Raw genomic sequence first — 27719 nt, forward strand, 5'->3', positions numbered from 1 at the left:
ATCCATCCCATTCATCAAATAGTTTCTCGTACAGCATATAAAATATTAAGAATTTAAAAATTCTAAATATACATTTATATTTCATGGTAAAATTTAAGAGAACTCACAATAAACATACAACTTGGACACTCGATGTTACCTGGTAATTTTTTCTGAGGTTCCTCTTCTTGTATTTTCTGGTATGAAGGCAGAGTTCCATTAATGGAATCAATTTGCTTTCCTCCTCTAAGAAAAGCAAACAACAAATAAATTTAGCATCATGTGATCTGAGAATTTTTAGACAAGACTATATAGACTACCACTGACTAGAGCAATTTAATATTAGAATGTAATTAAAGATATTTAAAATATAGTGTGGTCTATAGTTACACTGTACAGCAGTATATGGATTATCAAGCCAGAGAGATGTGGATTCAAGTCATGGTTCAGCCAGTTGCTACTCTTGGGTAAATTTATTCTCAATCTCTTTACTCATCAGTTTCCTTATCTATAATATGGTGAAAATACACACCTACTTCTAATATCTATTCTCTCTCCGTGTAACTCATTAAATACCAAAATCAAATGGCAATGTAAATGTTTGATTTTCCACGAAACTAGAGCAGAGGCCTCAGGAAATCCCAAAGTAATAATCATGTCTGCCAAACATGATCGAAACAACACCCCTTCATCTACAGAGGCACTCACCTAAAAGACGGAGGGACAAGCTCCGGAGGTAAAGTCAGTGGCAATGGCTGTCCAGCTTTGGCCATATCAGTGAGGTGCATTGCAAGGATAAACTCCTCAGCTTTTAGCTGCCCATCACCATCAATGTCAGCCAGAGTCCTAAGGAAAATATGAAAATTCACAACTTAGAGAGTCTATTTAGAGTAAAATATTTTCAGAAGAGTTCAATTTTTTATTTTTAAAACAAGATTAATGACAGTAGAACAGCTGGGTTAACATATTTTAGTGAAAAGTAAATACACACAGAAAAGTGAGCTAATTTTTACCCTTAATTTTCATATCACAAAAGAGAGGGAAGAAACGTTGAAATGGAAAGGGAAATATTCCTTCTGAAAAGGTGGCTTGTCTTGGTTCATGGTTAATTCACCCATCAAATCACATTTAGCTCCACATTAAAAATGAGATATTCTCTAATTCTCCATAGAAGGCATTATATAAAAGCAAACAAGTTTTACTTGTAAAATAATTAAACGCCAAATTCTCGAGGATAACATTTTACAAAGCAATTTTATTTGCTTACAGGTTTGCATTAATTTTCACATGGCCGCTTTTATGGAATGTTTTTGAGTCACGAACTTTTACAGGAACAGTATAACAGAGATGTATAGTTAAAAATCATAATCAACAGGCAAACTCACCAAATAGTAGCTAGCTGAGTTTGAGAAAGGTTTGACTGAAGAAGGGCATTTCTAGCTTGAAAACCTGATGGTGTGAGAAAAAGCATAAAAAAATTCTTTAGCCTCTTAAAGTCACACAAACTTAAATAGCTGCACCCTTGAAATAACACTGCTGCTATCCTGGGATAGCATCGGCTTTTACCATGCACCAGACACTGAGCATTCAGTAGTCATCAAAACAAACACATTCCCTGGACCAAGGAGTTTAAAGTGTACAGTTAGTAGAATCAAGTGCTCCCGTGTCCTTTCAGAAGATAATGGTACACACAAGTGACTGACACGAAGGACTAAGCCAGCGACACAGAGTATTAGAGGCCAAGCTCTCAAAGCACAGCTTCCTTAAGCATTTTCAGAAATTCTCTTCTCTCTCTGATCATTCCTTTGTCTCTACTCTTCCTCTTCTAAATGACCTGTAAATGCTGGCATTCTTCACGGATCTATCCTGGGCACTCTTTTCTCTCTGTGCATTCATATCCATTTCTATGACTTTAAGCAGCACCTAGAGGCTGAGGATTCCCAAATGTACATCCACAGCCCAAACCTCTCATCTAAGTTTAGACTTCTATATCCAACTGAAAAAATCAATGTATATATTTTATAAGCATATTAAACCAAATACATATAAAAGTACTCTTTCAATCCTCATCCAGGCCTCTCTTCCTAACCTTCACCCAAATCATTCTTCCTCAGTCCTCCCTTCTCTGTGAGTGGTATCACAATCCATCCAGTGGCTCAAGCCAGAAATCAAAAAGTCCCCCCTGCGCCTTCCCTCTCCTGTACACCCATGTCCAACATCAAGTCCTACAGTTCTACATCATTGCATGTCTAGGTCCCTCTCACCTGTGAAGTCGAAATCTAATGTCACCTTCTCAGAAAGGCCTTCTCTGTCCACCCTACCATTCAATACATTTCCTGCTTTTCTCCTTTATATCTCATATCATAATTTGTAATGTAACATTTGCTTGTTTACCTGTTTGTCTATTTCCCCTATTATGCTAAGTTCTATGAAGACAAAAGCCTTGACTGTTTTATCCACTAATGTATACCCCACACCTAGTAAACAGATGCTTAATTAATATTTGCTAAAGTAATGAAGAAAATTGTAATCCAAAATTATCCTCTATCTAAGGTGCAACGGGGGCTTACTTATGTGATAGCAACTGATAATAACAATAGCTAACATTCATTGAATGCTTACTATGCATGGTAAACTGTTCAACTTCTTTTCTCTCCCTCAGTGTGAGAAGACAAAAATATGTCTCTGTTACAGGCTCCCAATCTTCACTGAATATAATCCAGAACAGAAAATCCCTCTCTGCTTCAGAGGAGCATTTACTCCTGGTGAGCTTGTCTGTGGCTTTCTGACCATGATGAATCCTGAGGCTTCTCTAGAGAAGGTCACCTAGTCAATAAAGCAGGTGCTACACCTCCCACTCTCAGGTGCCTAAGCCACAAGTGCCAGAAGAGTCAGCCCTACCCTGCATTTAGCCTGAGTCAAGGACTCTCCAAACAACTCTGCACAGAAGAGATACAACTGCCAGCTCTTCCTCAGCAACAACTTGCACTACAAAGCCAGCACAGATGCCGTTCAACCCATTGCTTCACTGAGCTTTGAACACAGAGATCTGGATAACCAAAGCTACGTATTCTATATGGAACAACCTCAAATATACCACATATTATAACAAGCAATCAAACGTTTATATTATATAATTTTTAAATCTTTTCCATCCTTTTTTTGTCTGGCCATTTAATAGAAATCACATAAAGGAAACACACTGGAAATAGCTCACAGCCTCACTCAATGAATACGTCTCAATAGATTTCATATAAAAAGTGATATTTGAGGAGGTTTTTATGCTAAAAGGAGGATTCTTCCAATAAAGAAATGGCAGGCTATTTCAAACCTGAAGAAAGGATCTATAACTAAAGTTTCAACCCTTGGACAAAGATAACAAAGCAGACCCCTCGCACTAGGCAACAGAGCAAACAACAGGAGGAAGGGAAGGAATGCAATGGTTAAAAGTGCACTGGCGGAAGGCTTAAATGTGTGCAGGCCATATGAGTAACACAGAGGCCAAAGAGAGGCAGCAGAGGAGCTGCACTAAGGAAGCTCACTCGAGCATGCACACTACTGGTCTGCCAATACTCTGGATATCCTATTTCCTGCGCCTAAAATGCTAGTCCCCCCACTCTCTACCAGGCAGTCTATCCTCTAAGATCCAGCTCAAATGTCACCTCTCCTGTGAAACGCTCTCTTACATCCTCAGCATTAGTCACTTTCTCATCCATATTAATCACAGCACTTTTAAACCACTATTCACTGAGATTATGTGACCTATACTATGGGTTCTTCAAAGACATGGGCCGGGCTTCACTGGTGGCGCAGTGGTTGAGAGTCCGTCTGCCGATGCAGGGGACACGGGTTCATGCCCCGGTCCGGGAAGATCCCACATGCCACGGAGCAGCTGGGCCCGTGAGCCATGGCCGCTGAGCCTGCGCGTCCAGAGCCTGTGCTCCGCTAAGGGAGAGGCCGCAACAGTGAGAGGCCCGCGTAACGCAAAAAAAAAAAAAAGAAAAAAAGACATGGGCCATGTCTTCTTGTCTGCATTCCAGTGTCATACTGAGTGCCCAGAAGATATGTGACTCAGGAAATATTTGAGTCAATGAATCAATCTAAATAAATCATGAGTGAGGGTTTATGGGGAAGAGAGGAGGAAGAACAAAAGGGAAAAATTAGACCACTAACTGCTACATTCGCTGAACAAAGCATACCACATAAGTCTAGGTTAGCTCTGTCCTCATACACGTGGGGCTCATGCTCAGTTTCAGGACACCAGAGACAACTTCTTCTTTCAAAGAAAATCAATCCTTTCCTTAACTACCGATATATAGCTTTACTCTTGTAAGTCTAAGAATAATAACATTTTCTGAAAACACAATACACACCCTTCATGCAATGTGTCACATACAAATAAAGTAACATTAAGGGAACGTTTCCTCACAGTGGGCTCCCCACTGCCCTTCATACTGCAACACAAACCCACTTTTGTTTATACTCTATGTTTGCAGTACATACACAAAGGGTACTAATTTTAGGTGTACTGATCAGCGGATTTTTACATGAGTATGCACACATGCAACTAACACCCACCTCAAGATACAGAATGTTTCCAGCACCCCAGAAGGTTCTAACATGGTCCCTTGTCCAACAGAGTAACTAAACTATTCTGATTTTTATCACCATCAATTCAGCTTCCTGTTCTTCAACTTCATATAAATGGATTAAATATTATGGATCTTTTGTGCCAGACTTCTTTGACTCATGCAACATCTGTGAAATGATCCAAGTTGTTGCATGTATCAGCAGTTCATTTTTATTGCTGCAAGGTATTCTGCTAAAGAAATACACCATAATTTATTTATCCATTCTCCTGTTGATGGACATTTAGGCTATTTATTTTTTGGATGTTGTGAATGAAGCTGCCATGAACACTTCTGTACATGTCTTTTTAGCCCACTTCTGTTAATCTGAAAAAAGACACTTCTTCAATGCAAAATGTAGGGCCCAAAGAAGTTCATTTTTTTCAAATATGAGAACTGCCTGACTTTATGTTAATCTTAAATACTATAGTTTGAATATCATTTCACAGAATCTAAGATGTCATTGATTATAAGACACCCCATTATTTTATGTAACACTAAGAAGGAAAAATCACTGCCAAAAAAAAAAAAAAAATGACACAATGTTAAGATACCACTGATGATAATACACATCCCAATTTCAGAGATGTTAAAATGCAAAAAAAAAAAGATTACTTAAAAATATAGTATAGGGCTTCCCTGGTGGCACAGTGGTTGAGAGTCCGCCTGCCGATGCAGGGGACACGGGTTCATGCCCCGGTCCGGGAAGATCCCACACGCCACGGAGTGGCTGGGCCCATAAGCCATGGCCGCTGAGCCTGTGCGTCCGGAGCCTGTGCTCCACAATGGGAGAGGCCACAACAGTGAGAGGCCCGCGTACCACACACACACACACAAAATATATATATATATATAGTATAGTTCCACATAATTTAACAAAGTTACAGAAATTTACAGTTCTTATATAATATTTGATACATATATAGTTGTAAGTTATGAAGTATACTAATAAAAGTCACCCATTAACCTATTATACAACTTAAGAACTAGATCATTACTAAATTCTTTGAAGCTATCTGTGTTCCCTGATTTTATCTCCATGCCTCCCCGAGAAAAGGCAACCACTATCCTGAATTTTGTGTGTGTAATTCTCTTGTTCTTGTTTTTTTTAAAGACTTTATCACAAAGATATGTATCTTTAAAGAAAATATTGCATATTGCGTATTAGCTTTTCCAATCAATTCCAAAAGTTTTATTGCTCCCTTGCCCCAATGCACAACTAGAGACCCCATACTCCCATTTCATATACTGCTTTTCATCCTCCAAACATGTCGTGTACTTTTTGCTCTTAGGATTTCTTCCTTGTCACCCTCAAATGCCCTCACCTTCAATCTCTATATGAATCCTAACTTTTTTCTTTCATGATAGGGCTTCAATGCTCCCTTCCTATAAGATGTTTTATCTTATTTCTTCAGTATTAATATCTCCTATTGTATGTCCCTAGTACTTTAAAGCTCTATTATTTTTAAACACTCATTTTACTCTGTCTAAACTATAATTCGTTGTTAAGTGAAGAGAGAGGCGAAAGTTAGAAGATGGGAATTCTACTTGCCTATTACCCTCTGTTTATGTCCCCCTTCACTATCCTCAATTAGTGAAGTTTGGATGTTTGTTCTAGCATGGACTCAAATGTTCTAAGGGGATCTCAGGTCAGGTTTTATGGCTACATTTGGGTTGGAGCTTTAAAGGGGGAACAATGCTCACATGAGGTATTCGGAAGGACAAGCAGAGAAAGAACCATTGAGGAAGGAGACTCTCAGGGAAACTGAGCTGAAGCTTAGTGCCACACTCTCTTATCACATGAAGTTCTCCATTCACTGCACTGGAGGACGAGGTTTGACCTTCTCAAGGGAGAGGTCTTCTTTCCAAAAAGTTGGGTGTGCTCAATTTGATTATAAGAACTTTGAACTCTTACACAACTTAAACATTATTTGTATTTATCAAATGCCTGCTAAAATTTTTGGATGTTAAAATTTTAAATGAGCTACAAAATACAACTTCAAATAAAATTTCTTTAATAGAAGCCCATATAAAATCATAACTCTCTCACATTCTTAAGCACCGTATGCCGCTTACCTGAGAGGTATCCACTCATGCTTTTGTCAAGACTATTAAATTTTTGCCGATATTTTAATCTTGAAGGCTGAGGAACTGCCCACTCTGAGGTGCCAGTTTTGGGTGAGTTCCCTGGGAGGGAAGCAGTTGAGGAAGTTGAGCTGTAACAAAATTTATTTAAAATTTTTGTTACTAAATAAAATACGTTTAGTTAAGTCAGAGACAGTAAGAATCATACCTTCTATAATATAACAGTAATTACTTTTATACTTGACACTGAAAAAATTTAATCAACTATCCTTATTCTTAGGAAAGCAAATACCATATGAAGTACAGAACTACCATATACCAAGAACCTACTATGTGCCAGGCCCCACATCGTGCTAGGGTTTTTACAAATATTATTTCTAATCCTCATGACAAACTTAAAAAGTATTACTGTCTCCATCCTTTAGATGGACAAACTATGGCTCAGTGATGTTGAGAAAAACGAGGTCACACAATCAGTGAGTGTTTAAACAAGGATGCAGACATTGTTCTTCTGGGTCATTGCTTTAAAGAGTATTATTGTGATTTATACAAGTGGTGATGAATGAACATTGATGCTTTTGTGCTTTCTGAAATTTCAAAGACACTCAATCAGCAGCTTTTGCTCGAGAAATAATAACGTACAATGATTATGAGATGTTTTGAGAAATATTTTTGAAAGAAAAATGTAGCTTTGTGCAAAAAATTGACTGATTAAAAATATAGAATATTTTTAGTTTACATAAGATATATTTTTCAAAAGTAAAATACTACAGACAGTTAATAATTCTTAAATAAAATTATTTTATGTGAATTATAAATAGTAAATTTAGCAAGTGTTTACATTTGGCCACTATAAAGTAAAACCTGGATAAGCTCAGAGCTTTAAAAAAAAAAGTCATTTGTTAAATACTCCTTATTCAATGCCTAAAAAGTTGGAAGTTTTAAGTATTCATACCTACTGGATCCTAAATCAATCAGAGACTGGGCTTTCTGTATATTAGCACCACCAAATCCTCCCATCATCAGACTGTAAGACGACGTATGAGGCAATGCTAAAAAAAAACCAAAAAAGAAAAAGGTTCATACTAAACAATTTCACAAAGTATGAAGGAAATCTATCTATTGGGATGCAAATATAACAGTTTCTTCATATAAAATACTGAGTCATCAGAAACAAAGCACTTACTTGAAGAAGAATAAGGAATGGATAAAGGCTGAATGAGACTGGCGGTTCCATTTGGTAATGATGAAGTGCTAACAGAAGGCACTAGGGGAGCAGGCATCATTAGGGGAGGACGGGTGGTCCCTGAAGTCCCAGAGGACAAGGGAGTTGCTATGGGTGCGACCGGAGGCAATGACTGAGGAAGGGACAGATTGGGCATGCTTCCCATTCCTAAGGACAAAACAGAACACATTCCCCAGTGCTGCTAAACCAATTATAAAACACATGACAGAAAACAAGTTCACAGTACAGTGAGCAACTGCTATGTTACAGAAACAGTCAGCAAGCTAGTTTTAAAAACTTCACTAAAGCAGCTTGGACCCAGTGCAGTGCAGGAGGTAAGCCACGGCTTTTAATATCAATATTCTGACCTGTGTGAACTAAGCGAATGCCTACTAAGGAGTTAAAAATTCTCTTCTAGTATCATGAATAAAACTAAAGAGCCTTTTCCAACTAAATATTAGTATCCTCAATGACAGAATGTATTACCTGATCAAATGTGGGGTTTTGTGTAGGGATAATAAATACAGTGCTGTTGAGTTAACACACACACACACACACATTCACTCCCGAAACTCTCCCCTCTCCCGTAAAGGATGTTCTAAATACTGCATACTTTAAGAGAACCAGTTATGCATATACACTACGTGCAAGAAGAAAGCATGCCACACGTTCCAGTTTTCTTATACGTAACACAATACATATGGATTCAAGGACAGTTCTTTAAAAGGAACAAAGTGATGACTCATTTGTTTACTCACTGCAGAATATGAAGTACACTATATAAATATGGTTACACAAGGATTTGATATTATCTCTAGAATTCACTGCAATAGTGAAAGAATTTAGTATTTTAAGGTCTAACATCTGGAGTGAAAGAACATGTTTCAGATACATAGAGATATCTAATTGAACGTTCCGTTCCAATGAGTGCTTCTCACAAATAATAGGAAAATAGGTAATCAAAATTAATAGAAAACTAGTTACCTCTGATGAATATGCAAATTAAATAGCACGAAGTCTCCAACTTTTAGCCCTAAATTTAGCTGGCTAATTAACCTTTAAAGAAATTTCTATTTATGTATAATTTGAAATTACCCCCCAAATCAAACCATTTCGAGTTTAAATTGTTCACATTTTTTGTTATGCATACAGAGTATAGAGGAAACTAATTAAGAATAGTATTTAGGATCAGCTATAACTAGCAGATCACATAATTTATCATCCAATTGGGAATTATGAAAGGGAACACTAACCAGACTAGATGCCAGGACAACAAGCATAATCACAACTGTCCCTGGAAAACTGGGACACATGGACTCCCTAGCTATGACAGCGAACTTAACATTTCTAGTCTCAGACATGAAAGTTAACTTGGAGTCTGGGGACTGTCATTTTATGCCAACAAATCTTTTTCTGATTCTCAAATATTATGCCTAGGAATCAAGTTTAACTATCAAATGCATCTAATTAAATTAATAAACACATACCAAAACGAGCAGAAATTAATGGAGAGAACATAGGAGGTTGTTTCATAATAGGGGGAAGAACCACGGGCAACTGTTGGCCTTGAAGCTTTAGTTTGATGAGTTTCATAGCTATGGAGAACTCTTGCTGATCCATCTTCCCATCCTTGTTCAGGTCTGATAAAGCCCTAAAAGGACAATGAGGGCAGTAGATTTGTTTTATTTTGTTTTGTTTTGATGTATTGAGCTCCCCTGATTTTAAGAGCTCAAAGTCACTCTTTTTTTTTTTTTTTTTTTTTTTTTTTTTTTTTTTTTTTTTTTTTTTTTGCTGTACGCGGGCCTCTCACTGCTGTGGCCTCTCCCGTTGCGGAGCACAGGCTCCGGACACACAGGCTCCGCGGCCATGGCTCGCGGGCCCAGCCGCTCCGCGGCATGTGGGATCTTCCGGGATCGGGGCACGAACCCGTGTCCCCTGCATCGGCAGGCGGACTCTCAACCACTGCGCCACCAGGGAAGCCCCAAAGTCACTCTTTTATTCAGGATGGAACAGGGCCCTCCTCACAGAACCTGAGAGCAGATCAAACTAATGCATCTGCTACTTAGTTTGGAGGGTGAGAGACTGTTATTCAGGGTCAACATTACTTTTGAGGAGGATGACAAAATGGAAACAATGACATAGCATTTACATGTAGATCATCACTTAATTAAATATGTGTATGTGTATAACAAAAAGCTAAAACCTGTACATTAATATATACTGACCAAAGATAGTATCTAATAAAAGACTATCAGTCTATATAGTATCTAGATACCTTTGGGACGAATTCCACCAGTGCAGATGGAAAGAAATTATACAAGAGTATAACCATTGTAAACAATTTATTCATTTGTTCAAATATTTACTGAATGCTTGCTATGTGCCTGGCACTCTGCCAGGCATGGGAATATTCTGAATGGAAAGAAGGATGGAGTAGGGGTTGATGTTTATTGTAAATACATTAAAAAACCAAAACCTTAGATATTATAAAGAACAACTTCTTTAAGGTAGGAATAAGGGAAGGGAGGGCTAATTTGGGGTTTATAGATGATGAAATAAATGAAACAACTACAAAATAACAGAATGAAGATCAAGACTCTTGCCAAATTGTAAAGAAGTGTTTTTTTAATAGAAAAACACTTAGAAATTTCCTTTCCTTAGAAATTCTAAGGACATTAGAAATTTATCCTATAGAACAAAACCCCAATTGATTTTTAGTCATTTGCTCAATAAAATTTATTTTCTAAAAAGCTGAAGAAATACTGTTATTTTATTTATTTATTTATTTATTTGCAGTACACGGGCCTCTCACTGTTGTGGCCTCTCCCACTGCGGAGCACAGGCTCCAGACGCGAAGGCTCAGCGGCCATGGCTCATGGGCCCAGCCGCTCCGCAGCATGTGGGATCTTCCCGGACCGGGGCACGAACCCATGTCCCCTGCATCGGCAGGCAGACCCTCAACCACTGCGCCACCAGGGAAGCTCAGAAATACTCTTATTAACAACAGACTCCAAGTAAAAACAACTTTATGTTAACACTAAGTATTAAAAACAGAACAAGGTCAGACTATCAGAAAGTTAAGCTCATCTACAAAAGAAAACATTTTACCATATTTCAGCTAAAATGGGAGCCGGCAGGCCTGACTGTAAGAAAAAGGTACGTGCTTGATCACCTGAAGACAATAAAAACAAAAAAATCAAACAGCGTATTAGTAAATGGAATTACTTTGATGCCTCTGAATAATAATAATGGCCAATAATAACAATGTTATTGATTTAATTACAATTATTATTTTTTATAAATTGATTGTTGATTGATTAGCTGCGTTGGTCTTTGTTGTGCACGGGCTTTCTGTAGTTGCGGCGAGCGGGGGCTACTCTTCTTTGTGGCGCACGGGCTTCTCATTGCGGTGGCTTCTCTTATTGTGGAGCACGGGCTCTAGGCATGCAGGCTTCAGTAATTGTGGCACGCAGGCTCAGTAACTGCAGCACGTGGGCTCTAGAGCGTGGGCTCTAGAGCAGAGGCTCAGTAGTTGTGGTGCCCGGGCTTAGTTGCTCTGTGGCATGGGGGATCTTCCCAGACCAGGGCTGGAACCCGTGTCCCCTGCATTGGCAGGAGGATTCTTAACCACTGCGCCACCAAGGAAGTCCCTAATTACAATTATTAAAGAAAAATTATTTATATTACTTTAATAAGACTTAGAGGTTTTAAAACAAAAATGTCACAACTGAAGTTATATATGCATTAATCAGTGATGAAAGATTACATTATTCATCTTAGGTTTTCCTCATAATTGGGGTCTTATTTGATAATATGCATAAAATTTACAGTTAAAAACACTATTCCCTAGACGAGTTCTAATTTAAAAAATACCAGGTTTGGGAAAGATACTCCTCATGGGTGTCTGATATGTCCTATATGTCCTGCTGTGTATGCCAAGAACGTAAAATCCTAATTGCTCTCTACCTGGATCATGTCTCAGAACTGGGTTTGCCGTGAGCAGTCTTGAAGGATGAGGTAATGTGTCCCTCTGGGACAAAGAATAAGCTTGCTTACTGCTTGCTGAAAAATGGTAGGTTCCCCGAAGCCCAGTGTTGCTCTTCTATAACACAGCCACTGCAGGTGCAGCATCCTTCTGGGCCCTCTGCATGGCCCCTACGTGACTCAGGGGACGAGGGAAATGGACAGAGATATGCCGATGCTCATGCTACCAGCTGTGCCATTAGAAAGAGTGCCCTTGGTCTCTGACTCAGGAATTCTGGGTCTTCTGCCAGCATCCATGAGACAGTAACAGACCAAATTATTACCTTGTAAGTAGGGTAACCAAATCCCAACCTGGATACCAGGTAAGGTAGTTTTTATTACAGAAGTGCAAATAACATTAAACTATAATGTTTAAGAGGATGGACTCCAAAGTCAGACTGAAAGGTTTCCAAGCCCAGATCACCACTAACCATCTCTTAGGCAAGTTACAGAACACCTCAAAGTCTCAGTTCTATCATCTTTAAATACAGACAACGACAGGGCAACGTCACAGGCTTGTTGTGAAGGTTAAAGGAGATAGTGTATTTAGTATAGTATCTGAAATACAGTACAGATTTGGTAAATATTAGCCATTCTATTTACTACTACTGTAAATAAAGCCCTAAGGTGCTTTAGCATAGAAAAGAAAGTTTCACTTATAGAAAAAAATTTGAAAGACACACCTAAATTAATCCTCTTTTGGTTCTGGGGGACTTCTTGCAAAACAAGGGCTATAGCATCAACAATCAATGCTTATAAAGCCTCCCAAAGACAGAGGGCTAATTGTTGGGAAAACAGATTCCAGAAGAAAAAATTCTAGATTATTTTCAAGAAAATTGATCTGATATATATATTTCTACTAGGTTTTAGTAATACTGATCATTATACTAGTAACTGGCACAACATATTAAGAACACATTAATAAATTTGCTTAGGGAAAAAAGTCTCAACTACCTTGAGAAATAAATGGAAAATTTTCCAGATATAAGGTTAAAATGTGAAACTGGACAATTAAAGTTTAGGATCAGGAAAAGATCTTCTATTATGCCAAATTCAAAGACAAAAAATTAAGATGGTTCTGGGTAAAATAAGAAAGTCACATTTTAAAAAAATTCTAGAATTCTGATTGATATGAATTTTATCATTAAATAATAAAATTGATGGCAGTCAAATTAAAACTAATTAAAAGATACTACATGGAAAGGAGCATAATTTACAAATAAAATATAAACACAAACCTGTTATGTAACCTCCTGAGGGTTTGAGGTTATCAAACTGCTTGTCATGCTTAGTCCGTTCTTCAGAGGTAATAGCCCACATGTTCGGCCCTCCTAAAACATAAATGAAAGACAAAGATTTTATAGTGTATACATGAGAATACTTAAATACAATTCCAAAATGTAAACAAGAATCACAAATATCCATTTAATGACAGTACTTAATACTGAAGTGACACAAGAAGGAAAGCTCTATCATAACCATACATAGCATGGCCCTAAGGCTTTTCACTCACTCACCCAATTAACATCTACTTGAACAATTACTGTGTACGACTCACTGGAAGTGGGCAACAAGCTAAATACTGGAAATGGAAAGATGAATAAAGTATTACTCCCATCCTCAAGGAACTCTTACTCTAGAAGATGACTACCAGCATTTACAATGTTAACCTGTGAAGCATCCTAAGCAGAAATGCATACAAAAAGCTGTGCTAGTACTGAGTTAGAAGCATCAATGATGAGCTAACAGGAAAGGTAAGACCAAGGCACAGCCTTGAAGCTTGGCTTTAATTTTGCCATGTGAAGAGGTGTGATAAGGGCATTTCATACAAAAAGGGCGTAGCATGAGAAGTCAAGGCGTGTTCAAGACACTGCAACTGCACTGAGTAGACTAATAGCTAAAGCACCACGTGAGTGTGGGAAAGTGGTTAAGAAATAGGTAGGAAGAATTAACTTTAAGGGGTCTTAAATACCATCCTCATCTGACCTTTACACTGGAAGTTACAGAGTGCCATCTGGTACTTTTTTTTTTTTTTTTTTTTTGCGGTACGCGGGCCTCTCACTGTTGTGGCCTCTGCCGTTGCGGAGCACAGGCTCAGCAGCCATGGCTCACGGGCCTAGCTGCTCCGCGGCATGTGGGATCTTCCCGGACCGGGGAACGAACCCATGTCCCCTGCATCGGCAGGCGGACTCTCAACCACTGCACCACCAGGGAAGCCCCATCTGGTACTTTTTAAAGTAATTTTTCAATTTGAAATACTTTTAGATTTACAGGAAAGTTGCAAAGATAGTATGGAGTTCCTGTGTATCCTTCATCCAATATCCACCATGTTAACAATTTACATAACCACAGCACGTTTGTCAAAACACATAAATTAACACTGATATACTACTACTGGCTAAACTAAATACCTCCACCAGCAGGACTAGCTGGTGAACCCCAACACAATTAGACTCTGGGTACTGGAAACAGCACAAATCTTTGTTACTGATGATTCTGCTAAGTGGAGCCTTTGGCAAAGGGAAACAGCCTCCAGCTGGGTCTGAACGCTTGATCTAGACAGGCCTAGTGACTCTCTGGCCTGATAGTCCCATTTGGGGGTGGGTCAAACTTAAATTCCACAACTAACAAGGTGAGAAGGACCCCCAAAAGCCTTGCTTGCCAAATGGAAATGGTATATTCAAGAATACAGGACAGCCTTGCCCCAACGGCATTTTGGCTTTATATGAAAAAGTGGCAGCCAATCCTCTGAGGGGAAACTTTATTCCTACTCCACTGTCTGAAGCAAAGCTACTGGATCAATGAGGTTCCCTGAAATGCCTCAGCCTGGTTCACTAATGGTTTATAGAAGCTGAAGCTGACAGGGTCCACTGGGCTGCCATGACTGTTCAGCCTCAGAGCTATGCAGAACCAAAAGGAGGCACAGTCATTCTCTTCAGTGGGCAGAACTCAGATTCTTGGGCTGTTGCCAGTGGCCCAGCTGTTTGGTTTGCCACTTGGAAAATTACAACTGACAGATTAAAGGTAGCCTCTTTGGGGCTGCAAACTGAAAACAAATTTTAATTGCTAATTGAATGGTCTGGGTCACTTAATGTAGCTACCCATGGCAAGAGCCCATTCTCTAATTTAGACTGAAATCAAGCTTCTGATTAAGTCTGACTCTGTGTTTCTGATGCAGAGGATACCACTGCATGCCAGACTTAATGATTCCTGTCTGGGAGGTCTCACTGCACAGGGCATTGCCCTTTTTTTGGCTCTTGGCAGATGGACTACATCAAACTTTTGATCTCCCCCTAGGGCTATACTGGTGGTTCCTCAAGCTGTTGACACTTTTTCAGGTTACCAATCAGCCCCCTATATCCATACTATTGCGGCCCTTGAAAGTAATCTGTGTCATGTTTTTAGCTTTCTGGACTATTTGCACTGACGCTAATGTATCATTTATCAGAAAAGCTGTTCAACAATGCATTGATGATGTCTGACTCTGCTTCCATAACCTCCTCCTGGTTCACCTTACTCCTTAAACTAAGACAGTCTGGCCACTGAATGTGCTGTCCCTAAGAAAGGGATCATCATCGCCTCTTAGCTGGTTGGTGCATCCTCCAGGTGGCAGCTCAGCTAAAAAGGGACCTAGAGGAGTCACAGTTAATTCTGGTTAGGGTTTACAAAAATGTCCCTGTCCCTCTTGCACCTGACACTTCTAGATCACTAGAAAATAGTGAAGTTATAGCTAAATGGAACACCGAGATCTTTTGGCAGCAGACAGCAACGAGCAGGCATCTGAAGAGACATACCTTAGACCCCAAGAGGTATGGGAGTGGGAGAAGCATGACCTTTTCTCTTTCAGAACTGGCCCTGGAGTCTTCTTCCCTAAGGAGAATGCGCTGGTGTGGCTCTCCTAAACTGCTGGAAGCACCTTAAAATTTATGTGACTCTGAGTCTGCCATCCCCCACCAGATGGCTTTCACTACCATCTGATCCTCATCCACTTTCAGTCTTAGGCAGGCCATGTGCACCTGAGTCCCAGGGGTATGGATTTCTCTGTTCCTGCGCCTCCACCCTGGGGCATCCAAACTTCTCCTTGTATCTGTGATTGGTCTTGGGAAGCACTTTCCTGCTGCTCCTCCAGCAGTAGTAGGAGTAATACCTCTGCTTGGTATTGGTATAGAATCTTAGACACAAGGTTTCCTTCCCCCACGCTCAGGGGTAGACAGGGTTTTCTTCTACCCTTACCCCAGCAGCAATGTGTCTCTGCCTCTGTCCTTGGGGTGAGTCTTTACTGACCCACTCTCAGTGGCTTAAGGTTTTTACTTAATAGGAAAAAAAGATGTGAGGAAATGCATGGTACTTCATGTCTGTCTGCCTACAGCTGCTTGAAACTGAGGTGGGGGCTCTTTCTGGTCTCCTGCAGAGCCTCCATCTTTCTCATGAGCACCCAGTTAATGCCCACAGGAAACAGCTTGTAAGTATAAACTCCCATTGTGTCTATGGCCCCCAGTTATTCCACACCAACATGCTGGCCCTCACTTGTCTTTCGGTAGTTCATTGAAATTTTATCTTATTTCTGTAACAAATGCCCTACTTCGAGTACTGTTTGCATCCATAAAGTTTGAGGTTAAATTCTGTGGAGAACTGCTCCAACTTCACTGGAGTCATAGAAATCCTTCAATTTGCCATCAGTCCCATGTTCCACCCTGCATTCCAGCCCCCTTTACTCAACAGCTCTACTGAAAACATCAGTCCATTTATTTATCAAACATGACTCTCCTATGCCTATGTTGAATCCAATCTAATCTGCTTCATAATTTCTAGAAACTTTCAAAGTTTCTGGTACACCGATGGTGACACGATTTCCTAAAGCTACCTTGGATTTTTTTTTATGTTCTCTTTGATAATTTAAATAGGATCCAGGAAGAGAAAGGCCAATAACATAGAATTAAATCACTATCTTGAGACAAGACTTAGTGTTGAGTTATGAGTGCATATTTCAATAGGAACAACAAAGCAGCTCCAGAGAAGAAGGTAGTATGAGAGGTCTAGAAATATTCTATGAGGCAATTAAGGAACTAAAGATATTAAGCCTGAATAATCAAAGGTTAAAGAAGAAAAAGTAAAAAAAAAATACCCCTTTTAAAACTCACACCAAAATACAAAAATACTTATGGATAAACCTGACCAAGGAGGTGAAAGACTTATATGCTGAGAACTAAAACACTGATAAAGGAAACTGAAGATGATTCAAAGAAATGGAAAGATACGCCATGCTCTTAGATTGGAAGAATTAACATTGTTAAAACGGCCACACTACCCAAAGCCATCTACAGATTTATGTGATAGGGATCAAATTACCCATGACATTTTTCACAGAACTAGAATAAATAATCCTAAAATTTATATGGAACCATAAAATACCCAGAATTGTCAAAGCAATCCAGAGGAAAAAGAACAAAGCTGGAGGCATAACCCTCCCAGACTTTGGACAACACTACAAAGCTACAATAATCAAAACAGTGTGGTATTGGCACAAAAACAGACATATGGATCAATAGAACAGAATAGAGAGCCCAGAAATAGACATACACCTATGGTCAATTAATCTTCGACAAAGGAGGCAAGAATATACAATGGAGAAAAGAAAGTCTCTTCAGCAAGTGGTGCTGGGAAAGCTGGACAGCCACATGTAAATCAATGAAGTTAGAACACATCCTCACACCATACACAAAAATAAACTCCAAATGGCTTAAATACTTAAATATAAGATGACACCATAAAACTCCTAGAAGAGAACATAGGCAAAACATTCTCTGAAATAAATTGTACCAGTATTTTCTTAGGTCAGTCTCCCAAGGCAATAGAAGTAAAAGCAAAAATAAACAAATGGGACCTAATCAAACTTATAAGCTTATTTTTTTATTTTTTTTATTTTTTTATTTTTTTTATTTTTCTGATACGCAGGCCTCTCACTGTTGTGGCCTCTCCCGTTGCAGAGCACAGGCTCCGGACGTGCAGGCTCAGCGGCCATGGCTCACGGGCCCAGCCGCTCCACAGCATGTGGGATCTTCCCGGACCAGGGCACGAACCTGTGTCCCCTGCATCGGCAGGCAGACTCTCAACCACTGCACCACCAGGGGAAAAAAGCTTATAAGCTTTTTTTAAAAACTTTTTATTTTATATTGGAGTATAGTTGATTAACAATGTTGTGTTAGTTTCAGGTGTACAGTACAGAGATTCAGTTATACATATACATGTATCTATTTTCTGCAAATTCTTTTCTCATTTAGGTTGTTACATAATATTGAGCAGAGTTCCCTGTGCTATACAGTAGGTCCTTGTTGGTTACCCATTTTAAATATAGTAGTGTGTACATGTCAATCCCAAACTCCCTAACCATCCCTCCCTCCCACCAATCCTCCCTGGTAACCATAAGTTCGTCAAACTTACAAGCTTTTGCACAGCAAAGGAAACCATAAACAAAATGAAAAGACAACCTATGGACTGGGAGAAAATATTTGCAAATGATACGAATGACAAGCGCTTAATTTCCAAAATATACAAACAGCTTATACATTACAGTAATAAAAAATAACCCAATCAAAAAATGGGCAGAAGACCTAAATAGGCATTTCTCCAAAGAAGACATACAGATGGGCAATAGGCACATGAAAAGATGCTCAACATTTCTAATTATTAGAGAAATGCAAATCAAAAACCTACAATGAGGTACCACCTCACACTGGTCAGAATGGCCATCATTAAGTCTACAAATAAATGCTGGAGACGATGTGGAGAAAAGGGAACCCTTCTAAACTCTTGATAGGAATGTAAATTAGTGCAGCCACTATGGAGAACAATATGGAGGTTCCTTAAAAAACTGAAAATAGAGTTGCCATATGATCCAGCAATCCCACTCCTGGGCATATATCCAGATAAAACTATAATTCGAAAAGATACATGCACCCCAATGTTCATAGCAGCACTACTTACAACAGCCAAGACACGGAAGCAACCTAAAGGTCCCCTGACACACGAATGGATAAAGAAGATGTGGTATGTATACACAGGGGAATACTACTCAGCCATTAAAAAGAATGAAATAATGCCAGCAACATGGATGGACCTAGAGATGATCATACTAAGTGAAGTAAGTCAGAAAGAGAAAGACAAATACCATATGATATCACTTATATGTGGAATCTAAAATATGACACAAATGAACTTTTTTACGAAACAGAAACAGGAAACAAACTTATGGTTACCAAAGGGGAAAGGGGGTGGGAGAGAGATAAATTAGGAGTTTGGGATTAGCAGATACAAATTACTATATATAAAATAAACAACAAGGTCCTACTGTATAGCACAGGGAACTATATTCAATATTCTGTAATAAACCATAATGAAAAAGAATATGTATATATATATATATGTATAACTGAATCACTTTGTTGTACACCAGAAACTATCACAACATTGTAAATCAACTATACTTCAGGTTAAAAAAAACATTAAAGAAGACATGGTAGCAACTGTAAGTGTTTCTACAAGTTGTTATGCAGAATACGAAGTAGTTATTTGCTTTCCATACATGAATTAGGAAAAGGACCACCATTTTGAAGAAAGTTAGGACTGTATGAAGAGGGAATCAACCCCACCAGAAATTACTCTTTTGTTACCAGAGGTGTTAAAACAGACAATGGTCTACTAAATCTGAAAATGTCTGAGGATCTCTCAAGCCATGAAAAACAAACAATGATTTTATGATCCTTTCCATTTGCTCTGAACATGAGACCCAGTCTCAACTCACTAACCCCAAATACATCTTCACCCTCCTCCTTTCATAGCTAAACAGCAGTGGAGCATAAAGGAACACAGTGGAGGTTCTGCTCCTGTGTGCTAACCAGTTTTGTGACTTGAGCAGGTCTTTAAACTTCCTCACCCTTTGTTTCCTTACCTAGGAGTTGTTGTAAGAATGGTGTATGTAAAGGTGATTTCAAAAGTATAAAGTATGTAGCAGGCAATACTTGACTAGCCAATGTCCTCCACCAGAGATGCAACCCCTGGCTGAATCACCTGGGGAGCTTTAGGAGAAAAAAAGCTATTCCAGCAGACCAAGTAAATCAGAATCTCTGGGGAATGAGGCACAAGCTTCACAATTTTTAAAAAGCTCTCCAGGGCTTCCCTGGTGGCGCAGTGGTTGAGAGTCCGCCTGCCGATGCAGGGGACGCAGGTTCGTGCCCCGGTCCGGGAAGATCCCACATGCTGCAGAGCGGCTGGGCCCGTGAGCCATGGCTGCTGAGCCTGCGCGTCCGGAGACTGTGCTCGACAACGGGAGAGGCCACAACAGTGAGAGGCCCGCGTACCACAAAAAAAAAAAAAAAAAAAAGCTCTCCAGGTGATTCTTTTGTGCAGCCAGGGTGGGGAACCACTGTCCTATACAAACCAGGTTTGCACCTTGCCTCCTCTTCTTTCTATCACTCCGCAGAATATTCTGCTCCACCTCTACCCTTTAGGCCAATTCAGGACAACTAGAAAATAATGCTGTCCAAAGGCAACAACTGGTGGCTGTCAAAGTGAATTATGTGGTCTCTTTCTCCTAAGGATGCCACAGGCATCTTGCAATTCTATCCTGTTAAAAGATGAGTTAATCTCATCTTACTTTTTCTCATAGAGATATACACAGATCTTTTTTTAATCCCCTTTACCCTACTGTTCTCTCAACTCTTGACCATCTCAGAGAAACAACCTTCCCTCTCTTATCATTTGCTTTTAAAGTCCAACAACATTAGCAGAGTATTAGTAGTACTTAGTAGAAGCAGCAACTACTATTTACTATTACTTTATACCGGCAACCATGCTAAGCATATTAATATTACGTTTAATTTTTACAACAGTTCCATGAACAAGGTTTACACAAGTTACAGACGAAAAAAACAAAGCTAGGGAAGTTAAATAACTGGCCTAACACCATATAGCTGATTTAATTTTTAGCTAGAATCTTCCTATACTTTAGAGTATAAGTCCAAAGTTTCTGCTCTTAACTATTACACCACATTGCCTCCCTGACTACTCTGATATTTATTTTACTTTAGCAGTATTATTTTTGTAATTTAAAAATGACCAGCAGGGCTTCCCTGGTGGAGCATTGGTTGAGAGTCTGCCTGCCGATGCAGGGTACACGGGTTCGTGCCCCGGTCTGGGAAGATCTCACATGCTGTAGAGCGGCTGGGCCTGTGAGCCATGGCCGCTGAGCCTGCGCGTCCAGAGCCTGTGCTCCGCAACAGGAGAGGCCACAACAGTGAGAGGCCCGCGTACCGCAAAAAAAAAAAAAAAAAAAAAAAAAAAAAGACCAGCAACAAAATGTAAAGGAGATACATATAAATTGACATTTGAATATAAAAATATGTGTCTCTTTTACATGTCAAAGCAACCAAATTTTCCCTTGGAATAATGTATCTTAAAAAATTGGGGGGGAAATTCCCTGGCGGTCCAGTGGTTAGGACTCCATGCTTCTAGCACAGGGGGCCCAGGTTTGATCCCTGGTGGGGGAACTAAGATCCTGCAAGCAGTGCAGCATGGCCAAAAATAAAAAAAAAAATTTTAAATTTTGAACACTGATTATATAAAAAATATGTAGAAAAAAAAAAAATAAAAAAAATAAAAAATAAAAAATATGTAGAAAAATGTAAATCGTGATACTATTATTTACTATTTAACAAGAAAGAAATCTATACAAAACAAAACCAAGAACAACAAGAATGCTGGTAGTGTATCCCTATCTCAGAAAAGTAAATTCTTACAAACGCCATATACATAACATCCTCTTTCTCATCCCATGACATATGTTCCCTTTACTTGGATTGCCATTCATATCACCGTCTTGCATTTCAAACTTTCTCTTTCAAGGTCCAGGGCAGGCGTCACTTTCTCCAGGAGGTTCCTGACACCTGCAGGTCAAATTAATTGCTTCCTCCTCTAGATTCTCAAGAGACTTCTCCATGCTTCTATAGAGCACTTAAAAAGGTTCTGTAATTGTTTTCTATCCATCTGTTCTACCAGACTATGAGCCCTTGGAGGACAAGAGCTTTGTGTGTTTATCTTTCTATGCTCGGAATTGGCAGAGTACCCAGCACAAACACTTAAAAATGATTGAGGAATAAATGTCTGAAAAAATTGGAGTAGAGAAAAAGCAGAGAGGCAAGATCAGGGTTTGGGGAAACACAAGAGTCATTTACAAATATTTCTGTTGTCTATCCTTCACATATAGTTGTATCAGCTTTCTGTGGAGGTCTTTAAAGCTATATATTCAACATGGCTAATAATCATCTATACTTCATTTCTGATTACCTTTTCAGTTTACTCAGCTTCTACCAATAAGAAACCAAATATGTTTAGGTATGTAAACTCACACATATTTGCTGACTAGAGTCCATAAAAATCTGCCTTACAAAGTTGTTTACAGGAATGCATATCACTGAAATATAGGTGCCCACTATAATTTTAAACACTAGATGGATTTAGTATTTCTAAGCCTTAAATGACTGGATTTTTAAAAAAAATCTATAAACATCCTCTCTTAAAGACAAGATTTAAGATTAGAGTTAAAAATAAAGAAACAGGGAATGTCCTCACAGTCCAGTGGTTAGGACTTGGTGCTTTCACTGCGGTGGCCCAGGTTCAATCCTTGGTCCGGGAACTAAGATCCCATAAGCCTTGCACTGGGGGTGGGGTTGGTGGGGGGGGGAGGAAGGGAGAGAGGGAGGAAGGAAAGAACAGATGTACTGAAGAACTAAAGACCTAAAATAGCTAAACCTACACATCTTTTTTTTTTTTTTTTGCAGTATGCGGGCCTCTCACTGTTGCGGCCTCTCCCTTTACAGAGCACAGGCTCTGGACGCGCAGGCTCAGCGGCCATGGCTCACGGGCCCAGCCGCTCCGTGGCATGTGGGATCTTCCTGAGCCGGGGCACGAACCCGCGTCCCCTGCATCGGCAGGCGGACTCTCAACCACTGCGCCACCAGGGAAGCCCCCTACACACTTGTTAAATAAATACCATACAATGGTAAAAAAAAACCTACTTTATTAGTTTATCATAAAATAAATAAATTAACCAATCATGATTCCTGTGACTAGGAAGGCAAGTAGTGTGGCTACAGAACTGATTTAATACTGTATGACTTTGGAAAAATGATGCTGATGATAAAAAAAATAATGACCACAACAAAAAGGATTACAAAGATGGAAGCAACTCACCTTTATTGAGCCTTATCAGTCAGGGACTTCAAAGACAGTAACTCACTGACTACCACCACTACCTTATACATAAGGTACTGCACTATTACCCCCATTTTACAGATGAGGAAACCAAAACTCATCGTGGTAAAGTAACTTGCTCAAGGTCACACAACTAACAAGTGGCAGAACTGAGATTAGAACCTAGGTAGCCTGAACTCTCTACACTACACTGTCTCCCAATGTATATAGATAAGATGCTCACATTCTCTGTACCTTGATTGCCACCTCTATAAACAAGAGTATTACCTAACTCCTCAGGGTTGTCGTAAATATTACATGTAATATGTAACATATCCACACTAAAAAACACTAAATATCATTTTTTATCTATTAGACTGACAAAATAACAATAGCTAACATTTAACAAAACTTACCCTGTGTCAGGTACTTTTCTAAGAGTTTTACATGTATTGTTTCTATTAAGTCTCACAAGAATTCTATGAGGTAACTATTATTACTATCACTGTTTTTCAGAGGAGAAAACAGAGGCATGGCGAGATTAAATAATTTGTCCAAGGTAACAAAGTCGGCAAATGTTAAAGGCGGGATTAGAATCCATGCAGGCTTAATTAAGGGTCTTAATCTGCACCTTGATGATAATTAAAAAGAAATAGACCTACAAATATGTTGTCAGTTGACTTCAACAAAAATATCAAGATAATTCACTGGGGAAAGAATAGTCTTTTAACAAATTGTGCTTAAAGAACTGGACATCCATATTAAAAAAAAAGAATCTCAAACTTGTACCATATACAAAAATTAACTCTAAATGGATCATATCTAATGTACATGTAAGGGCTAAATTATGCAACTTCCTGAAGAAAGCAAAGAAGAAAATCTCTGTGACTTTAAGGCAAGACGTTTTAGGACACAAATGGCACAAACCATTAAAAATTTTTCGATAAATTGAACTTCATCAAAATCTAAAACCTCTGCTCTCATAAAGACAGTATTAAGAAAATGAAAAGACAAGCTACAGACTAGGAGGAAATATTTGCAAAACATATGTGATAAAGGACATATATGCAGCATATCTAAAGAACTACAGATTCAACTCAATAAGAAGACAATCCCTGCTTTTAAAAATGGGCAAAAGATCTGAATAGACACATCAAAGATACACAGATGGCAAATAAGCATATGACAAGATGTTCAATGACACTGATCATCAGGGAAGTGAATACAAAAACCACAATAAGATATCACTACATGCCTATTAGAATGTCTGGAATTAAAAAAAAAATGCTGGCAAAGATGCTGGGCAACCAAAACTCTCACACATTGCTGGTGGGAAGGCAAAGAGATAATTTGGAAAAGTCTGGCAACTTCTTATGAAGTTAAATATACATTTACCAAAATAACACCCCAATAATAACCCTTGGGGATTTACTCAAGAGAAATAAAGGCCTATTTCCAGATAAAAATCTGTCATCTGATGGTTATAGCAGGTTTAGACATTATGTCTAAAGTTCCAAAACCTGGAAGTAACCCAAATGCCTTTTGCAGATGAATGGGTAAACAAATTGTGGTACACATTTATACAATGGAATACTACTTGGCAAGAAAGAGAAATATATGCAACGCCATGGATGAATCACAAAAGTATTCTGTTAAGTGAAAGAAGCCACAAAGATACAAAAGGCTACCTATTGTGTATTTCATTTATATAATATTCTGGAAAGACAAAACTATAGAGACAGAAATCTGATCAGTGGTTGCCAGTGGCTAAGGGTAAGGTGAAGGGACAAAGGAAAATTTTAGGTGATGGAAATGTTCCATATCCCAATTTACATGGCTATATACATTTGTCAAAACTCACCAAACTGTATTTAAAAGGGGTGAATTATATCTCAATAAACCCAACTTAAAACAAAAATATAAAGCATCTAACACATGCCTGTCACATGGAGAGTGCTAAATAAATTAGTTTCCTTACTCAACCCAATCCCAGGGAACAACATAATTAAGGAGAAGGCAGAGCATTAAAATCTTTCTCAGGCTCTTCTTGTGATAAAGGTACTCTTGCCAGAAAATACTGAAAGTGAGGCTTTTTAGTCAGAAACCTTACGACTATTTTAAGTCTGAACAGTCTGGTTGGGGAAGCTTGAGCTGCTCTAACATACATCATCCCCAGGCAGTGACAGAGTGCTATCCTAAGACTACAGAGAAGTCTGTTTCAGCAGAAGGGAATCTGTGTCAATCCTTATCACATTATAACACTTTCTTATATACTACTATCTCCTCACCTTTCTTTGGGTACCTGTTTTTGCAGTGGCCAACTCACCCTATCTGATAATGCTTACTGCTTAGTTCTTCATGAGTCCAACCAGCAACCCTGACACCTACAATATATTGTACATTCATTCAACAAACATTTATAGGGCACCAATGTGTGTAAGGACGAGTGGTACAGAAATAAAATGAACCCCTTAAATGAGCTCAGAGACTTTCTAATATTTAAGGGACACCACCAGCCAAGAGAGTCACACACAACAATCATGATTAAATATTATCATGATTAATGCTACTAACAGAATAAAAATGTTCTAAGTCATATGAGAAGGAATAACTTTTAAGTAGTATTCAAATAATCTTCAAATCTGAACACTTCCCCCAAAATGACCATATTAAAACATAAGTTATTAATGCACTAGAATTTTACAGAAAGGAAAAGTCACATAGAAATAAGAAAACTATGAAATATATGTAATTCCAAGCCAATTTTAAAATAGTTGATCCAATTCTAGCTTTCTTATTTAGAATATATACTAACAGAACCTTTTAAAGAGCCAACAGTCTATTATTTTGAACTTCAAGTAAAATATATCCTAAGGTTAATCTACATTTATTCATAAGTCTTATAGAAAGGCAGGAAAACCTAAGTTTTGAGGTTGATGTTTTCAATATGTCCTTAAAAATCTAAAATCTTTTACATTGTCTGATGATCACTTTAGAAATCTATTACAATTCTATCCACTGCCCCCCAATCCATCACTAAATTGAGAATGTGGTATTTTCATAAAGATTTCTGTTGCTTAGTCTCATCTACTGGCTCTGTCAAATATGTTCTTATTGTCTATGTAGCAGGAAAAATACACATTTACAGGACATCCATAGTATGCTAGATCCCATGCAGTAAGTAGTGTCATCCCTGTTTTACATATATAGATATACATACATATGCATATGTTCATACACACACACAAGTAAGTTCCACATGGTTAAGCTGCATAGCTGGGTAGTGGAACAGCAGTATTCTAACACATAGTTCTGAACATACATGATTCAGAAAGGTTATATCCCACTTGTATGCTATAAAAATTAAATGATATCAGAAATAGTCTTCATTGGTACATTTCTCCAATTCAAAGTAATAGTCAAATGATATATGTTGACCCAGTACTAACTTAAATCTCTAAAACACAACGGGAATACTGGTCTAGATAGAACTAAAGTCTCAACTGTAGGGACCTGAGTAATAAATGCTTGGGTTATATGTACAGTACAACACTACAGCTGATTCTACAGGTCCAATGCTCAACAAAAATTTCTTAACTGCACAGTTGAAAACAGTAACAAGCTCTAAAATTCTAAAAAGGTAATAAAGCTCTAAAGTTAAAAATGGTATTTTTTTCCTCCTAAAGCCACTAGCTGTTCCTTTTCTCTCCTTCTCCCTTCTCTCTTCCACATTTTAGACAGAGCCACTGTCATGGGCTTCAGCACTTCATACTCACATAAACAGTCTTTAGTAACCCCACAATTTTGAGGCTGAAACAAGCCACATTACACTACAATATCAACTGGTAGCAACATGTATCTGAAGTGGCCTCTTGCCTATCACCTTATGGCTCATATATCATGCTCTGTGTATTTAAAATTTCATTAAATTTTTGAAAAGCAGAAAGCAAACCTACCATGATTAAGGAAGGCTTTGGAAAGGATGATTCTGCTGGCGCAGAAGACATCAGAAGTAAAAATCACAAGTGGTTAAAAATACAATGCAATGATCTTCTTTAGTTTTGTTAAGGAGATGGGAGGCAAAGCAAACAGACTAAGAAAAGAACATCTGTTCAACAGAGCTTTCTGAGATGTATATGCATTGTCCAATACAGTAGTCACTAGCCATACATGGCTTTGAGCACTTGAAATGTGGCTGTGTGACTGAGGAACTGAATTTTTTACTTTACTTAACTTTTCTTAATTTAAATTTAATTTTTATTAATTTAAATATAAATTTAAACAGCCACATGTAGCTAATGGCTACTATATTAGACAACACAGCTCTAAGAACCAAAAAAGTCTAAAATGTCTGTGTTTAGTCTCAGGATGATAAAGTAGACATGGCAAAATCTGAAGACTATGTCAGAAGTATTTAGACAAACAGCTTGGTGTAGGGAGGGCACTTAGAGACAAGTTCCAATGGTACTGGGCATGAAAAAATTTTAACCCAATCAATAACTGAGAATTTACTAAAGGAGCAAACACTACTT

The 27719-nt window shown here is 38.5% G+C and overlaps 1 protein-coding gene across 7 annotated transcripts in view; it reads right to left on the bottom strand.

Moving 5' to 3' along the window:
- ITSN2 (intersectin 2) overlaps positions 1–27719 on the bottom strand; it is a 168944-nt gene that overhangs the window by 107658 nt on the left and 33567 nt on the right. For all 7 annotated transcript variants that reach the window (XM_082642216.1, XM_082642217.1, XM_082642215.1 and 4 more), the window contains 9 exons: positions 13179–13271; positions 11026–11089; positions 9405–9568; positions 7879–8085; positions 7648–7744; positions 6684–6823; positions 1365–1428; positions 688–825; positions 140–225 (listed from right to left, as the gene is read on the bottom strand). In XM_082642216.1, coding sequence (XP_082498342.1) covers positions 140–225; positions 688–825; positions 1365–1428; positions 6684–6823; positions 7648–7744; positions 7879–8085; positions 9405–9568; positions 11026–11089; positions 13179–13271 — 1053 coding nt within the window. The remainder of the gene's footprint in view (positions 1–139; positions 226–687; positions 826–1364; positions 1429–6683; positions 6824–7647; positions 7745–7878; positions 8086–9404; positions 9569–11025; positions 11090–13178; positions 13272–27719) is intronic.

The sequence above is a fragment of the Mesoplodon mirus genome, assembly GCF_964341445.2.
Source record: "Mesoplodon mirus genome assembly, chromosome: 14".
NCBI classification, from domain to species: domain Eukaryota; kingdom Metazoa; phylum Chordata; class Mammalia; order Artiodactyla; family Ziphiidae; genus Mesoplodon; species Mesoplodon mirus.